A 13,207-nucleotide genomic window follows, 5' to 3' on the forward strand; every position below is an offset into this window, starting at 1 on the left:
TTTAAAGTACTTGCTTCTAGGCTACATTCGGTCGGAGGTGCAAAATTTATTCCATTTGGGCTGATATTTGATGCATTGGTGCACAATAAACTTAAAATCGGATGAAGTTAAGTATGGGAGCTTGGATATAGCTTGGATATACACCGATTTTTACAAAATTTTAGGCACTTATTTCTGAGCAGTATGTGATAGCCGGTATCAAAGCTCAATGTTGTGGAGCGTATATTACGCATTCGAGGGACTTAAAACCCCAAATCGGATGAAACATTTATACATTATATATGAACCGTATCTAGACTGAATTCGGTGGGATGTGCCAAAATTCAGGTCATTTGGTCTGATATTGGCCATTTGGTGCACAATCAACCCGAAATCGGTTGAAGATATATATGGGAGCTATATTTAATTTTGAAACGATTCTGAATATCTAATTTTAATAGGGTTCGTCTTCGGGCCAAACAAATATTGTTTGGAAAATTTCATCTCAATCGGATCTTGTTACCAGATCTCTGTTAATAACATTGCAATTTATATCTCCCAAACCTGGGGGTGTTTGTCAGTTCTCTTACCAGGCTCGTCCCCACCGGCGAATAGGGGGGATGGATAATCACACTGTTTTGCTCGAACTAGGGCGTCCAGTTGTTAACTGATTGGAATGGAACAGTGTGATCACCCGTCCCAGGGAAAAAATCCCAAAAATGACAATTTATCGTCATAAATATGTGGGCCACGATAGCCCTTTACATCGTTTCGATTTTATTTTTTTTAGATTTAAAGGCCACCGACGGCACTTCGATTCGGCTTGAATTTCGATCGATTTCTTACTTAATTTTTATATATGTTTTCCCCTTTAATATCCAATGCCTACCCTAAATCCACGTGCGGCTCATTTTTTTTTACCGCGACCCTCGGCGGTACACTATGGCTTGTTTTGCATTTTCTTTTTCCAATAACCTGGCAAAATTGATCTACATTCTCGATTGTACTAACGCTTTACTGTCATTGCGATGATTTTGCATAAGATTGCACAAAGGAAGGTAGAATAAAATGGGAACAACTACAAAATAGAAATAAATACTGAAAGGTTTATGTTAATGTATATCCTTTTAGAGGACAAACATAGTTTTTGAGCAGATATCTTTAAATGCTAGTAAAATAAAACTTCGTTGATTACAGGCCTAAAAATTTAATTAGGGAACGGCTGCAAGTCGATGTTATGATCCGAAGAAAAATATTTGAATAGGAACTACTCTATTTTACACACATTGTTCTGAGTTATCTTATTCATTAGCAAAATCATGGAACTATTTAATATGTCCACCTTGACGTTATAGTGTGTCGGGTAAAAACCGCTGTAAAACAATATAACGGAGATACAACTAAAAACATAACAAAACTTCTGTTCGGTTTTCATTTTGGAGTCAATGATTTCACTGGTCATGTCAACATTGCCGCCAGGAATTGTTGTTATTGTTTATTTTTTGCAACAATTTTTGCCACACAAGTTACCTTTTCTGCGTTCCAAGAGAAAAGTCAAAGTTTAGAACTTTAGTTTTATAACATCCGTGTGCATTGAACCTCTGGGATATGAAAAAGTTTGTTAGATATGTGAAGTCGAGGGTAGTTTTATCAAGCCGCTTGTGCCGAAAAGTTAGGCAGATTATGGTGCAGAAAAACATACGACGAAAAATAAAATGTTGAATCTATGTCAAAATTAAATACACACATACATACATGTATATTTGTGCACATAAATTTAAATAGATTATAAAGTTTTTGTCCGGCATTTCAATTAAATAGCGCTGACGATCAGATTGTGACAGGACATAATCCAGTGATGTGTAATAATGCCAATCGGATGAGCGTTGCTGAACTTCGTAGACGCAATTCCCGTTACCTGATGTGATTGATCTAAAAGAGGTCAAATTAAATCTAAGAGCAGCGACTTCCAGACGTAACCTTTCGCTTTAAGATATAAAAGTGATTTCTGAATATTTTGTAAGATTTCTGAGATCTGCTCTAATTTCAGAGATATTTAGGAAAAAAAACCTATATAAATAAAAGAGTAGTGAAATAACTGACTGGCTGACCGAGAATCAATGTCCAGGCGAAACGGCGGAAGGCCGGTCTTGGTGTGTAGGCGTGTGATAAGGCTGGTTTTTTTGGAAATTCGTACCAAAAGGATACGAAAAGTGCTCAAATATACTAAATATTAAATACTTTGTATTGAACAAACGGAATGAGAATTCTGACTCACTGATGGAGTGCAGTGTAGACGTGCTACAGGGTTTTTTGGAAGATCGAACCCTAAGTTTACGAAAAGTTCTAAAATGGTACTTAACATTTAAAATGGTATCATTCGATATTATGTGAACGGATAGAGCTGAAACCCCAAAATATGGTATGAAAATCAAGGTTGGAAAGTATGAAATAATATATGAAGGTGGTTTCGGAAATGTACACTAAGTGTGCGAACTGTATTAATGGTACAAAATTTGGAACTCTTTGGTTTAAGGTGAACGGATGAGGCTGAAATTTTATACTGGGATCCCCGTTGGTGGTAGGTTTGTGATAAAGGGGTGGTTTCGGAAATGTGTTGTGCCCGAAAAATACTAAATATTACTATATTTGGAACAATTTGGTATTGGGTGAACATATAGTGCTTGAAATTTAATCGCTGTTTATGTTTAGCCTGTACATATGGAGGTGGCCTCGGAAATGTATAATATATTTGTACAAAGAGTACTGCATTTGGTATTGGGTGAAAGAACAGGCTTGGAATCCTCAAATTTGATACTGGGATTTCTGTAGGTATCTGGAATTGAGATTAGGTGGAAGTTTTGGAAATGTGTACTATATTTGTACGAAATGTACTAAATAGTACAAAAATTTGGTATTGGATGATCGAGTAGAGCTGAAATCGTGAAATATGGTGTAAATGTCTCTCTTGGTGCATGTGGTTAAGATCAAGAGGTTTTGGAAATGTGTACCATAGTTGTTCGAAAAGTACTAAATTTGGTATTGTGTGAAGAGATAGACCTGATACTGTGAAATTTTATATTTTGACAACTGTTGATGTCTATGATTGAGATACGGAACGGGTTTCCAATTGAGTACTGAAATTATAGGAAAAGAAATAAGTGTTCTTAAATTTGTGATTAAGTGAAGGTGCTGCGCTTGAATACCGAAAATGTACGGATTACAAGGGATCTTAATCTAGAACTTTCACCGCCACATAAATAAAATGGACTCAAAAGAGCTAAAGAGTTGCTTCGCTTGGCCGAAAGTGGTGAACTGCTAATTTGGTTTTCTCCGCTGAGAAAACATTCGTTGTCCTGCAGTTCGTAAACAAACAAAATGATCGTGTTTACGTGCCAAAGAGGTCAGCTGAAAATATGCACTTTCGGTTGGCCACCAGAACTCGAACGCCGGCCATGGTAATGTTGTGGGCCGCCATAACAGCCGATGGTCGCTCTCCGCTCGTATTAATATACCGTGGCATCAGAATAAATGCCCAATATTAACGAGAAAATATTCTGGAGGGTGTATTAAAGCCTTAGGCAGGCAAACATTTTGGTCGCAGAACTTGGTCATTCCAACAGGACTCAGCACCATCGCACTCAGCACGCGCCACCCAAAAGTGGCGCTTCGCCGGGAATGGGCCAAAAAAAACGCAGAGCAACATACAAGGCAGCGTGTGATGGTTATGTTGGCCGTTTGAAGGCCATAATTCGTGACAAAGATGACCAATTCGAACAAATCTAATCTTATTCTAAAATTTGATGCTATTTCCGACATTTTTCGCTTTCTCTCAGTATAATTTAAAAAAAAAAAAAGTAAAATTATGGCGTTTGGCTACGTTAAACGTACGTTAAGAATTCTGTTAAAATCTTAAAAATATTGAATATAAGGAGTTACCGTTATTTTGGTGTCTACACGAAGACGTGGATCTGCATAGGCAATTTTCTGTCATAGGCCGAGTACCCATTAAGAACTTCAAGTACGAAATTTGAAACAATTCCGGTGAACAATGTCGCTAAAATCATCAAAATACCTAATATTGGAAGATACCGTTATTTTGGGGTTTACACAAGACCTGGACCTGCATCGGCCAATTTTCTGTCACAGGCTGTAGTACTCATTAAGAATTTCAAATACGAATTTTGAAACATATCCGGTAAATAATGTAGCTAAAATCATCAAAATACCGAATATAGGGAGGTACCGATATTTAGGGGCTATACGAAGATCTGCGCCTGCATAGACAATTTTCTGTCATAGACTGTAGTACCCATTACGAATTTCAAATACCAAATTTAAAACAGTTCCGGTAAACAATGTATCGAAAAACCTAAAAAGGGAGGTATAGTTATATGGGGGCTATATATAAACGTGTCCATTTTCAATACCAAAAGTCCTGGAGACCAAACACGCCTTTGAGTAAAATTTTATTAACCTCTTTCAATTCGTTCGGAAGCTAGAGTGATTTCCACAGACGGGCAGATAGACCGATGGACGGTCATCGTTAAATCGACATAGAATCTTATGCTGATCAAGAATGTATATATTTTGGTGGGGTCTAAAATGTATATTTCGAGGTGTGGCAAACGGAATAACCTCCATACTATGGTTGAGTGTATAAAAATTCAATTTACTATAATTGATAATATCTCAGGTCTGCTTTCTGTCTTCAAATCTGGGATATATCTTAGCTCCGTGAGTATAACAGCCAATTCTTGGAGTATTACAGCACCATGCGGCATCATGTCAATGGTGACACTTCTATTCAATCTCCATGGATAGTTGTTGTTGTTCTCTTTCATTCTTTTCGCTGCATGTAAATTAATTCATTTACACATCGACACACTCGCTAGCCAGCAGTCGAACATGCTTTCCATTAAATGTTAATATACGAATGTAGAAGAAAGAAATTGTTGTTGTTGTTGTCGTTGTTTTTATTTTACTTTTGTTGTTGTCGTTTGTAACTTATTTAAAATTGAAATGACTTTCCGACAAAATAATTGTAGAGTTCACTTCGTCTCTCTGCGTTGCGTTGCGCTGCGAGATGGAATGTGAGCTTCAGTGCTTTGCAGTGAAAAACTACTGTTCAGTTATTCTAAGGGATTTCGCCGCTGGGTGAATTCATTAAGGATTCTCAGATGCAAATACACACACACACACTCATACATATACACGAAGTTAGTTTACACAATGTTCACACATTGAGTAACATTGTCGTTCGTGCATTATTTAATGAATGGTATGCAAATTGTACACACACACACATATACATACGTACATACATGCATTTAATAATTCCTTAAATAATACGGTTTGCACTAGCAGCCAGCCACCCAATTGCTCGTTCATTCACTTCAAAGGACGTTTTTGTCGTTATAATGTGCAGAAAATGTCAAGAATTTATTAATTTTTAAATTAATGACATTTCTTTATAATTGATTACATTTTATGAACAATTTCATGAATTCTTCTTTTGTTAACAATTGACACATAATTGAGGAAGCATTATTGCCCTTAAGTTACAGCTTGCCTGCTTTGTTCATTTGCATTGCAGTTGGCTGCCAAAGTAATTCAGTTGCATAAATTAATATTTATGGATATTTTAGATTAGTTTTTCGAACGAGAAATGTTTGTTCAGTTCATTGTCCTCTTCGGAAGGAAATTGAACATAATTCGAAATTCGTTTCATAGTACAAAGAAATTAGATATTACTTATTGCAGTGCAATAAGATGTATACGGATTGCAATATTTTAATTATTACAGGGTGAGATAAAAAAACTGCCATAAAGTCAAACGCCATAATTTTTACATTTCCTTTTAAATTTTGCTGAATGAAAGCAAAAAATGTCGGAAATAGCATAAAATTCTAGAATAAGTTTAGATTTGTTCGAATTGGTCATCTTTGGCACGAATTATGGCCTTCACACGGCCAATGAAACCGTCACATGCCGCCCGATTGTTGCTCTGTGGTATTTTGGCCCATTCCCAGCGAAGCGCTTGCATGAGGTGATCGACACTTTGGTATTTTTTAGTGCCAACCTTGCTTTCCAAAATATTCGAGACACAATAGTCCAACGGATTGGTATCCGGAGATTTTGGTGGCCATTGTCCTCTGGAAATGAAGCGAGGAACCTCATTTTGTTGCGCGTGCTGAGTGCGATGGTACTGAGTCCTGTTGGAATTTCCAAGATCTGCAAAAACTGCCACAAAGTCAAACGCCATAATTTTTACATTTCCTTTTAAATTTTGCTGAATGAAAGCAAAAAATGTCGGAAATAGCACAAAATTCTAGAATAAGTTTAGATTTGTTCGAATTGGTCATCTTTGGCACGAATTATGGCCTTCACACGGCCAATGAAACCGTCACATGCCGCCCGATTGTTGCTCTGTGGTATTTTGGCCCATTCCCAGCGAAGCGCTTGCATGAGGTGATCGACACTTTGGTATTTTTTAGTGCCAACCTTGCTTTCCAAAATATTCGAGACACAATAGTCCAACGGGTTGGTATCCGGAGATTTTGGTGGCCATTGTCCTCTGGAAATGAAGCGAGGAACCTCATTTTGTTGCGCGTGCTGAGTGCGATGGTACTGAGTCCTGTTGGAATTTCCAAGATCTGCAGCCAAATATTTGCGTGCCCAAGCCTTAAAAACACACACTCCAGAATATTTTCGCGATAATATTCGGCATTTATTCTGATGCCACGGTCAATTAATATGAGCACAGAGCGACCATCAGCTGTTATGGCGGCCCACACCATCACCATGGCCTGCGCTTGAGTTCTGGTGTCCAACCGAAGGTGCACATTTTCAACTGACCTCTTTGGCAAGTAAACACGATCATTTTGTTTGTTTACAAACTGCTGGACAACGAATGTTTTCTCATCGGAGACGGAGAAAACCAAATTCGGCAGTTCACCACTTTCGGCCAAGCGAAGCAACTCTCTAGCTCTTTGGAGTCTATTTTCTTTCCGTTGTGATGTAAGTTCTTGCACTTTATGGAATTTAAATGGCTTTATCCCGAGCTCATTTTTCAATATTCGCGGAATGGAATATTGCGATATGTTCAGCTTACGAGCCATTTTTTGGCCACTGCAACGCGGATCTCGATCAAGTCGCTTCTTAACTTTTCGTACCATTTCTGCTGATGTTGCTGTTTCTTCCGTCCACTTCCTTGACGTCGGGCTACGCTAGCAGTATCACGCTAACGAGCGATGGTACGAGACACAAAATATTTATTCACATTTAAATGCTGGAGTGCTCTAACGATAGCCACTTGTGGCGTTCCAGCCAAATAGAAAGAAATCACACTATCACGATTGAATTCCATCACGAATAACTTTTTTCTGGAAAATTCCCACCAAAATGATTTTGTACGCTTGTAAACAATGTAATGATCTGTCGCTGAAAGAATAGCTGTCGGACGAGTGGCTTAGAAATGAGGGCAGTCTGAAGTTGGTTTCAGTTTTTTCATTTCTCCCTGTAAAGCAAGTTGTAAAGAATCGCTGAATTGTTTCGCAAGTTATAACAGGTAAATGTATTGAACATGTTTACCCTTTGTGGGTGAGGTACCAGAAGGGGTTCGCAGATATGTATCCTCTTCATAATAGATTGCTAAGGCAATATTTCGCTTTCTTTGAACGTGTTGTTTTTCAGAATATTGAACCCTATGTGGGGACGTACCAGCACAAATTGTTCGATCTCTATAGTCTTTACAACAGTTCTTGTGTTGATGTAAATGTTGAGATGTACCAAGTCTGAATTGAATCGGATGTTAACTTCACATTTTATATGTATTCAAAATGTTGACCCTTTGTGAGTGAGATACCAAAAGGGGTAACCGATACATCCCAACTTCAGACCAGATTTGGTGTTAGTAGAACTAATGGGATTTGTGAAATGTGGAAGGAAGCGGATACTTATTACAGATTATGGGCTAGGTACCAATAGAAGGGACCGATATATTTCATCTTCACACCAGGTCGTGGGTAAATAAAAATATTGTGATGCGCGTAATTTGAAGACAATCAAACTCTTACATCACATTATATATATATATATATATATATATATATATATATATATATATATATATATATATATATGTATATATATATATATATATATATATATATATATATATATACAACAATAATCCAAAATTATTACCATTTAGTACTTTTCGTACAATTATATACATTTGCAAAACCATCACCAGATCTCAAAATCAGAGACCTCTGTATCAAATTTCGTGATTCCAGCTCTATCACCTTATCCAATATCTAATTTAGTACCACTTGGTACTTTTTATTATTATTTATAGCATCAGTAATCTAAATATCAAATTACAGAATTTTATATCTATCCCTTCAAACAATACCAAAAATAGTACCATTTAGTTTAGTACAATATTTATACAATTATAGTACTCATATCCAAAACCATCTCCATATCTCAACCGCAGATACCCAGGAGATGTCTACATCAAATTTCAGTATTTAAGCTCTATACGTTTACCCAATGCTAGAAATAGTACCCTTGAGTACTTTTCGAACAATTATAGTACATATTTCCAAAACACCTCGATATCTTAACCACAGACACCAATAGTATCAAATTTCATGATTTCAGTTCTATTTTTTTACGCAATGCCAAATTGAGTACTATTAAGTACTTATCTAAAAATAATAGTACACATTTCCTAAACCACCTCCATTTTAAAATTATAGATACCAACAAAGACCTCAATATCAGATTTGAGGATTCCAGCTCTATACCTTCACCCAATACTTTTCGTACAGGTATGGAAGCATTTCCAAACCACCGGCAAATGTCAAACACAGATTCCACCAGAAATTTAAATATAACCAGTAAGGAAAGCTCAAAAGTCGGGCGGGGCCGACTATATGATACCCTACACCACTATGCATATTTAGTAGAGCTCTCGTAAAAAGGTTTATACAGGGTATTTCAGAGCTCTATGAGATATTTGCTACAAAATCAAAATCTATCTAATTCTATCGTGCATTTTACGAACTATAGCTATCTCTGAACCGGGTTTCTCCAAATTTGACGTATTAGCTTCTAGACTGAATTCGGTCTTATGTACGAAAATTCAGGTGATTTGGGCTGATATTAACCATTTAGTGCACAATTAACCTGAAATCGATAGAATAATGCGAAGAGTATGCTATGCTATGCTATGTCCAAATCTGAACAGATTTTGATAAAATTAAAATCACTATGTTTGGGCTTTATCTGATATCTGGTACCAAATATCATTCCTGTGAAGAGTATATTACGAATGTAAAGGACTTAAAGAGCAAATCGGATGAAACATATATATGGGAGCTAGAGCTATATCTGAACTGATTTTTACTAAAATTTGTGTACTTGCTTATAGGCTGGTTTCGGTCGGATTTGCCAAAATTCATGTCATTTGGGCTGATATTGGCCATTTGATGCACAATTAACACGAAATCGGATGAAGATATATATGGGAGGCCTATCCAAATCGGAACAGATTTTAATAAAATTAAAATGTAGATTTTAACGAAAAGAACAAATTATTGACAAATACGTCAATCGCACCACGAATTTACGGCTTACCAAAGATTCACAAGGAAGGAGTGCCTCTACGACCGATATGCTCATCCATAAATTCACCTACCTACGGACTGTCCAAATACATAGTAGATATTTTAAAACATTTGACGAAGGACTCGAAATACAACATTAAGGACGCAGTGGATTTTAAATCTAAAATTAACAATGTCAAAATAGAAAAAGACGAAACCTTAATATCATTTGACGTAGTGTCATTGTTCCCCAGCATCCCAATAAACTTAGCACTAAAGACAATCGCTGAAAAATGGAATATAATCAAGGACTATACAAAAATTCCAAAAGAGTTATTTATAGAAATATTGACCCTTTGTATAAAAGACTCCAGATACTTCGTATATCAAGACAAGGTGTACGAACAAAGAAAAGGACTTCCAATGGGTTCCCCAGCGTCGCCGATCATAGCTGATGTGGTAATGGAGGTATTATTGGACGTTTCCGTAGAAAAGATGACGACGAAGCCGAGATTATTATCGAAGTACGTAGATGATATATTTTGCATAATAAAGAAAACGGAAATCGAAAACACACTAAAGATACTAAATACATTCGACAAAAACATTCAGTTTACTCATGAAGTAGAGGAAGATGGTAAGCTACCATATCTAGACTCAATAATCATAAGACACGACAACAACCTCAAGTTAGATTGGTACCAAAAACCAACAGCATCTGGACGATTGATAAACTTTTTTTCAAAACATCCCCGACGAGTGAAGATAAATACAGCGACAAACTTTATACATAGAATTTTCAATATAAGTGACCAACAATTCCACCAAAATAATGAATTAAATATAAGAAATATATTAACAAAGAATGATTTCCCACAAAAAACAATCGACGGTTTAATAAAACGTGTAAAGGAGAATACAAATGTTAAAATTACAGAAGGAAAGGAAATATCATACAAATCTTTGACGTATATACCTGGATTTTCGGAGAGATTTTGCAGATCGAACGCGTATAATAAGGACAAATACCAATTAGCTTTAAAAACCAATTACAGTGTCAACAATATGTTCAGTAGAACTAAAACGAAGACAAAAAAGGAGGACAAGAGCAATGTCGTTTATAAGATAGCATGCAACGGCGACGAAACCAATATATGCCAAAAAGTATATATTGGCACGACAAAAACAAAATTAAAAACTAGACTTTCCGGACATAAATCGGATCAAAAATCAGACAAACCTTTAGAACAAAAGACAGCTCTAGCAGCACATTGCACATTAACAGGACATAGACCGAACTTTAAGGATATTAATATAATGGCACAAGAAAACAACTACAAAAGACGATTCACATTAGAAATGTTACATATCATAAATGTACCACCGGAAAAAAAGAATGAACTTTAAAACTGATACGGACCACTGTGCACATATTTACAGAAATTTAGTACATAAACACAGATGGAAAAAGACTTAGTTCAAATTTGACGATAAATTAGAGCAGACGTTTTCCTCTAAAACAAAGTTAACGTAAGAATTGTGTGTTGTGTAATTTGTCTTATTAATTTGTAATAATTTGTGTTATTTGTAACAGATCCCTGAAGATGATTGTCGATGACAATCGAAATATTGGATAAATAAAGAGAAAAAAGGAGATAACTAAATAAAATTGTTTTACTGACCTTCAGCCGAACTATCATCAAAAATATTAAAATCTACCAGGTCAACAATAAATAACAACATTATTAAAATCAACCATTTTTGGGCTTTATCTGATATCTGGTACCAAATATCATTCCTGTGGAGTGCATATTACGAATGTGAGGGACTTAAAGACCAAATCGGATGAAAGATATATATGGGTGCTATAGCTATATCTGAACCGATTTTTACTAAAATTGGTGTACTTGCTTCTAAGCTGGTTTCGGTCGGATTTGCCAAAATTGATACTATTACGGCCATTTGGTGGTCAATCACCCGAAATCGGATGAAGATATATATGGGAGCTATATCCAAATCTGAACCGATTTCGATAAAATTTAAAACAGCTATTCCTGTGCTCCATCTAATACCTGGTACCAAATATCACGATTGTGGAGTGAATATTACGAACGTAAGGGACTAAAACACTAAATCGGATGAAACATATATATGGTTGCTATATCTATATCTGAACCGATTTTCACTAAATTTGATACACTCGCTTCTAGGCTGAATTTGGTACGATGTACTAAAATTCAGTCCATTTGGACTTATATCGGCCATTTGGTGCACAATTAACCCGAAATCGGATAAAGATATATATGGGAGCTATATCCAAATCTGAACCGATTTCGATAAAATTACAAACAGCTATTTCTGGGCTGTATCTTATATCTGGTACCAAATATCATTCTTGTGGAGTGCATATTACGAATGTGAGAGGCTTAAACACCAAATCGGATAAAACATATATATGGGAGCTATAGCTGTTTCTGAACCGATTTTCTCCAACTTTGTTGTTTTAAGGCTAATCTCGGTCACATGTGCCAAAATTCGGGCCATTTGGGCTGATATTGGCCATTTGGTGGTCAATTAACCCGAAATCGGATGAAGATATATATGAGAGCTATATTCAAATCTGAACCGATTTCGATAAAATTTAAAACAGCTATTTCTGTGCTCCATCTAATACCTGGTACCAAATATCACGGTTGTGGAGTGCATAGTAGGAATGTGAGGGACTTAAAGATCAAATCGGATGAAAGATATATATGGGAGCTATAGCTATATCTGAACCGATTTTCTCCAAATTTGATATACTTGCTTCTAGGTCGATCTCGGTTGGGTGTGCCAAAATTCAGGTAATTTGGACTGATAGTGGACATTTGGTGCACATTTAACCCGAAATCGGATGAAGATATATATGGGAGCTATATCTAAATTTGATCCGATTCTCACCAATTTCAATAGGGTTCGTCCTTGGGCCAAAAAAATATTGTTTGGAAAATTTCATCTCAATCGGATAATAAATGCGACCTGCATTTTGTTCACAAGAATACATGGACAGACGGACGGACGGACGGACAGGCGGACTGACATGCATAAATCGACTCAGAAAGTGATTCCATGAAGGTTCTCAAAAGTAACTATGGGTCTATCTCGTTTCCTTTTGCCTGTTACAAACAAATGCACAAAGACATAATACCCTTACCACTATGTGGTGTAGGGTATAAAAATTCAGAACTGTATCTCTATCTCTTCAAACTAGTACCATTCAATACTTTTCGTACAATTATGGAACACATTCCCGAAACCACCTCCATATGTCCAGGATACACAGGAACTGTGATCCTAGTACAAAGTTTCGGATTTCAAGTACAATCCGATCACCCAATACCAAATTGTACCAATTATAGTACCATTTAGTACTTTTTGTAGTATACATTACCAAAACCACCCCATTATAAGAAAACAACCACAAACAGAGTCCCCAATACAAAATTTCAGAACTCCGGCTTTATTGGTTCACCCTTGACAAAACTGTTCTAATTTAGTACAGTTCTTACACTCAGCACACATTTCTAAAACTACTTTCATACATCAAACTTACTTTCCAACCTTAGTTTTAA

The 13,207-nt window shown here is 36.3% G+C and overlaps 1 protein-coding gene across 1 annotated transcript; it reads left to right on the forward strand.

Annotated features, from left to right (window-relative positions):
• The first annotated feature begins 9,589 nt into the window (after window positions 1–9,589).
• LOC131803420 (uncharacterized) lies at window positions 9,590–11,339 on the forward strand. The gene is made up of 2 exons (XM_059124708.1): window positions 9,590–11,126; window positions 11,191–11,339. The coding sequence occupies exon 1, from the start codon at window positions 10,020–10,022 to the stop codon at window positions 11,001–11,003; it is 984 nt and encodes a 327-aa protein (XP_058980691.1). The 5' UTR covers window positions 9,590–10,019; the 3' UTR covers window positions 11,004–11,126; window positions 11,191–11,339.
• Window positions 11,340–13,207: the final 1,868 nt, after the last annotated feature.

The sequence above is a fragment of the Musca domestica genome, unplaced genomic scaffold (assembly GCF_030504385.1).
Source record: "Musca domestica strain aabys unplaced genomic scaffold, Musca_domestica.polishedcontigs.V.1.1 3, whole genome shotgun sequence".
Taxonomy (NCBI): domain Eukaryota; kingdom Metazoa; phylum Arthropoda; class Insecta; order Diptera; family Muscidae; genus Musca; species Musca domestica.

Bases quoted from the DNA above. Each gene is read 5' to 3' on its own strand.
- LOC131803420 (XM_059124708.1), top strand. From the start codon at position 10,020: ATGGGTTCCCCAGCGTCGCCGATCATAGCTGATGTGGTAATGGAGGTA.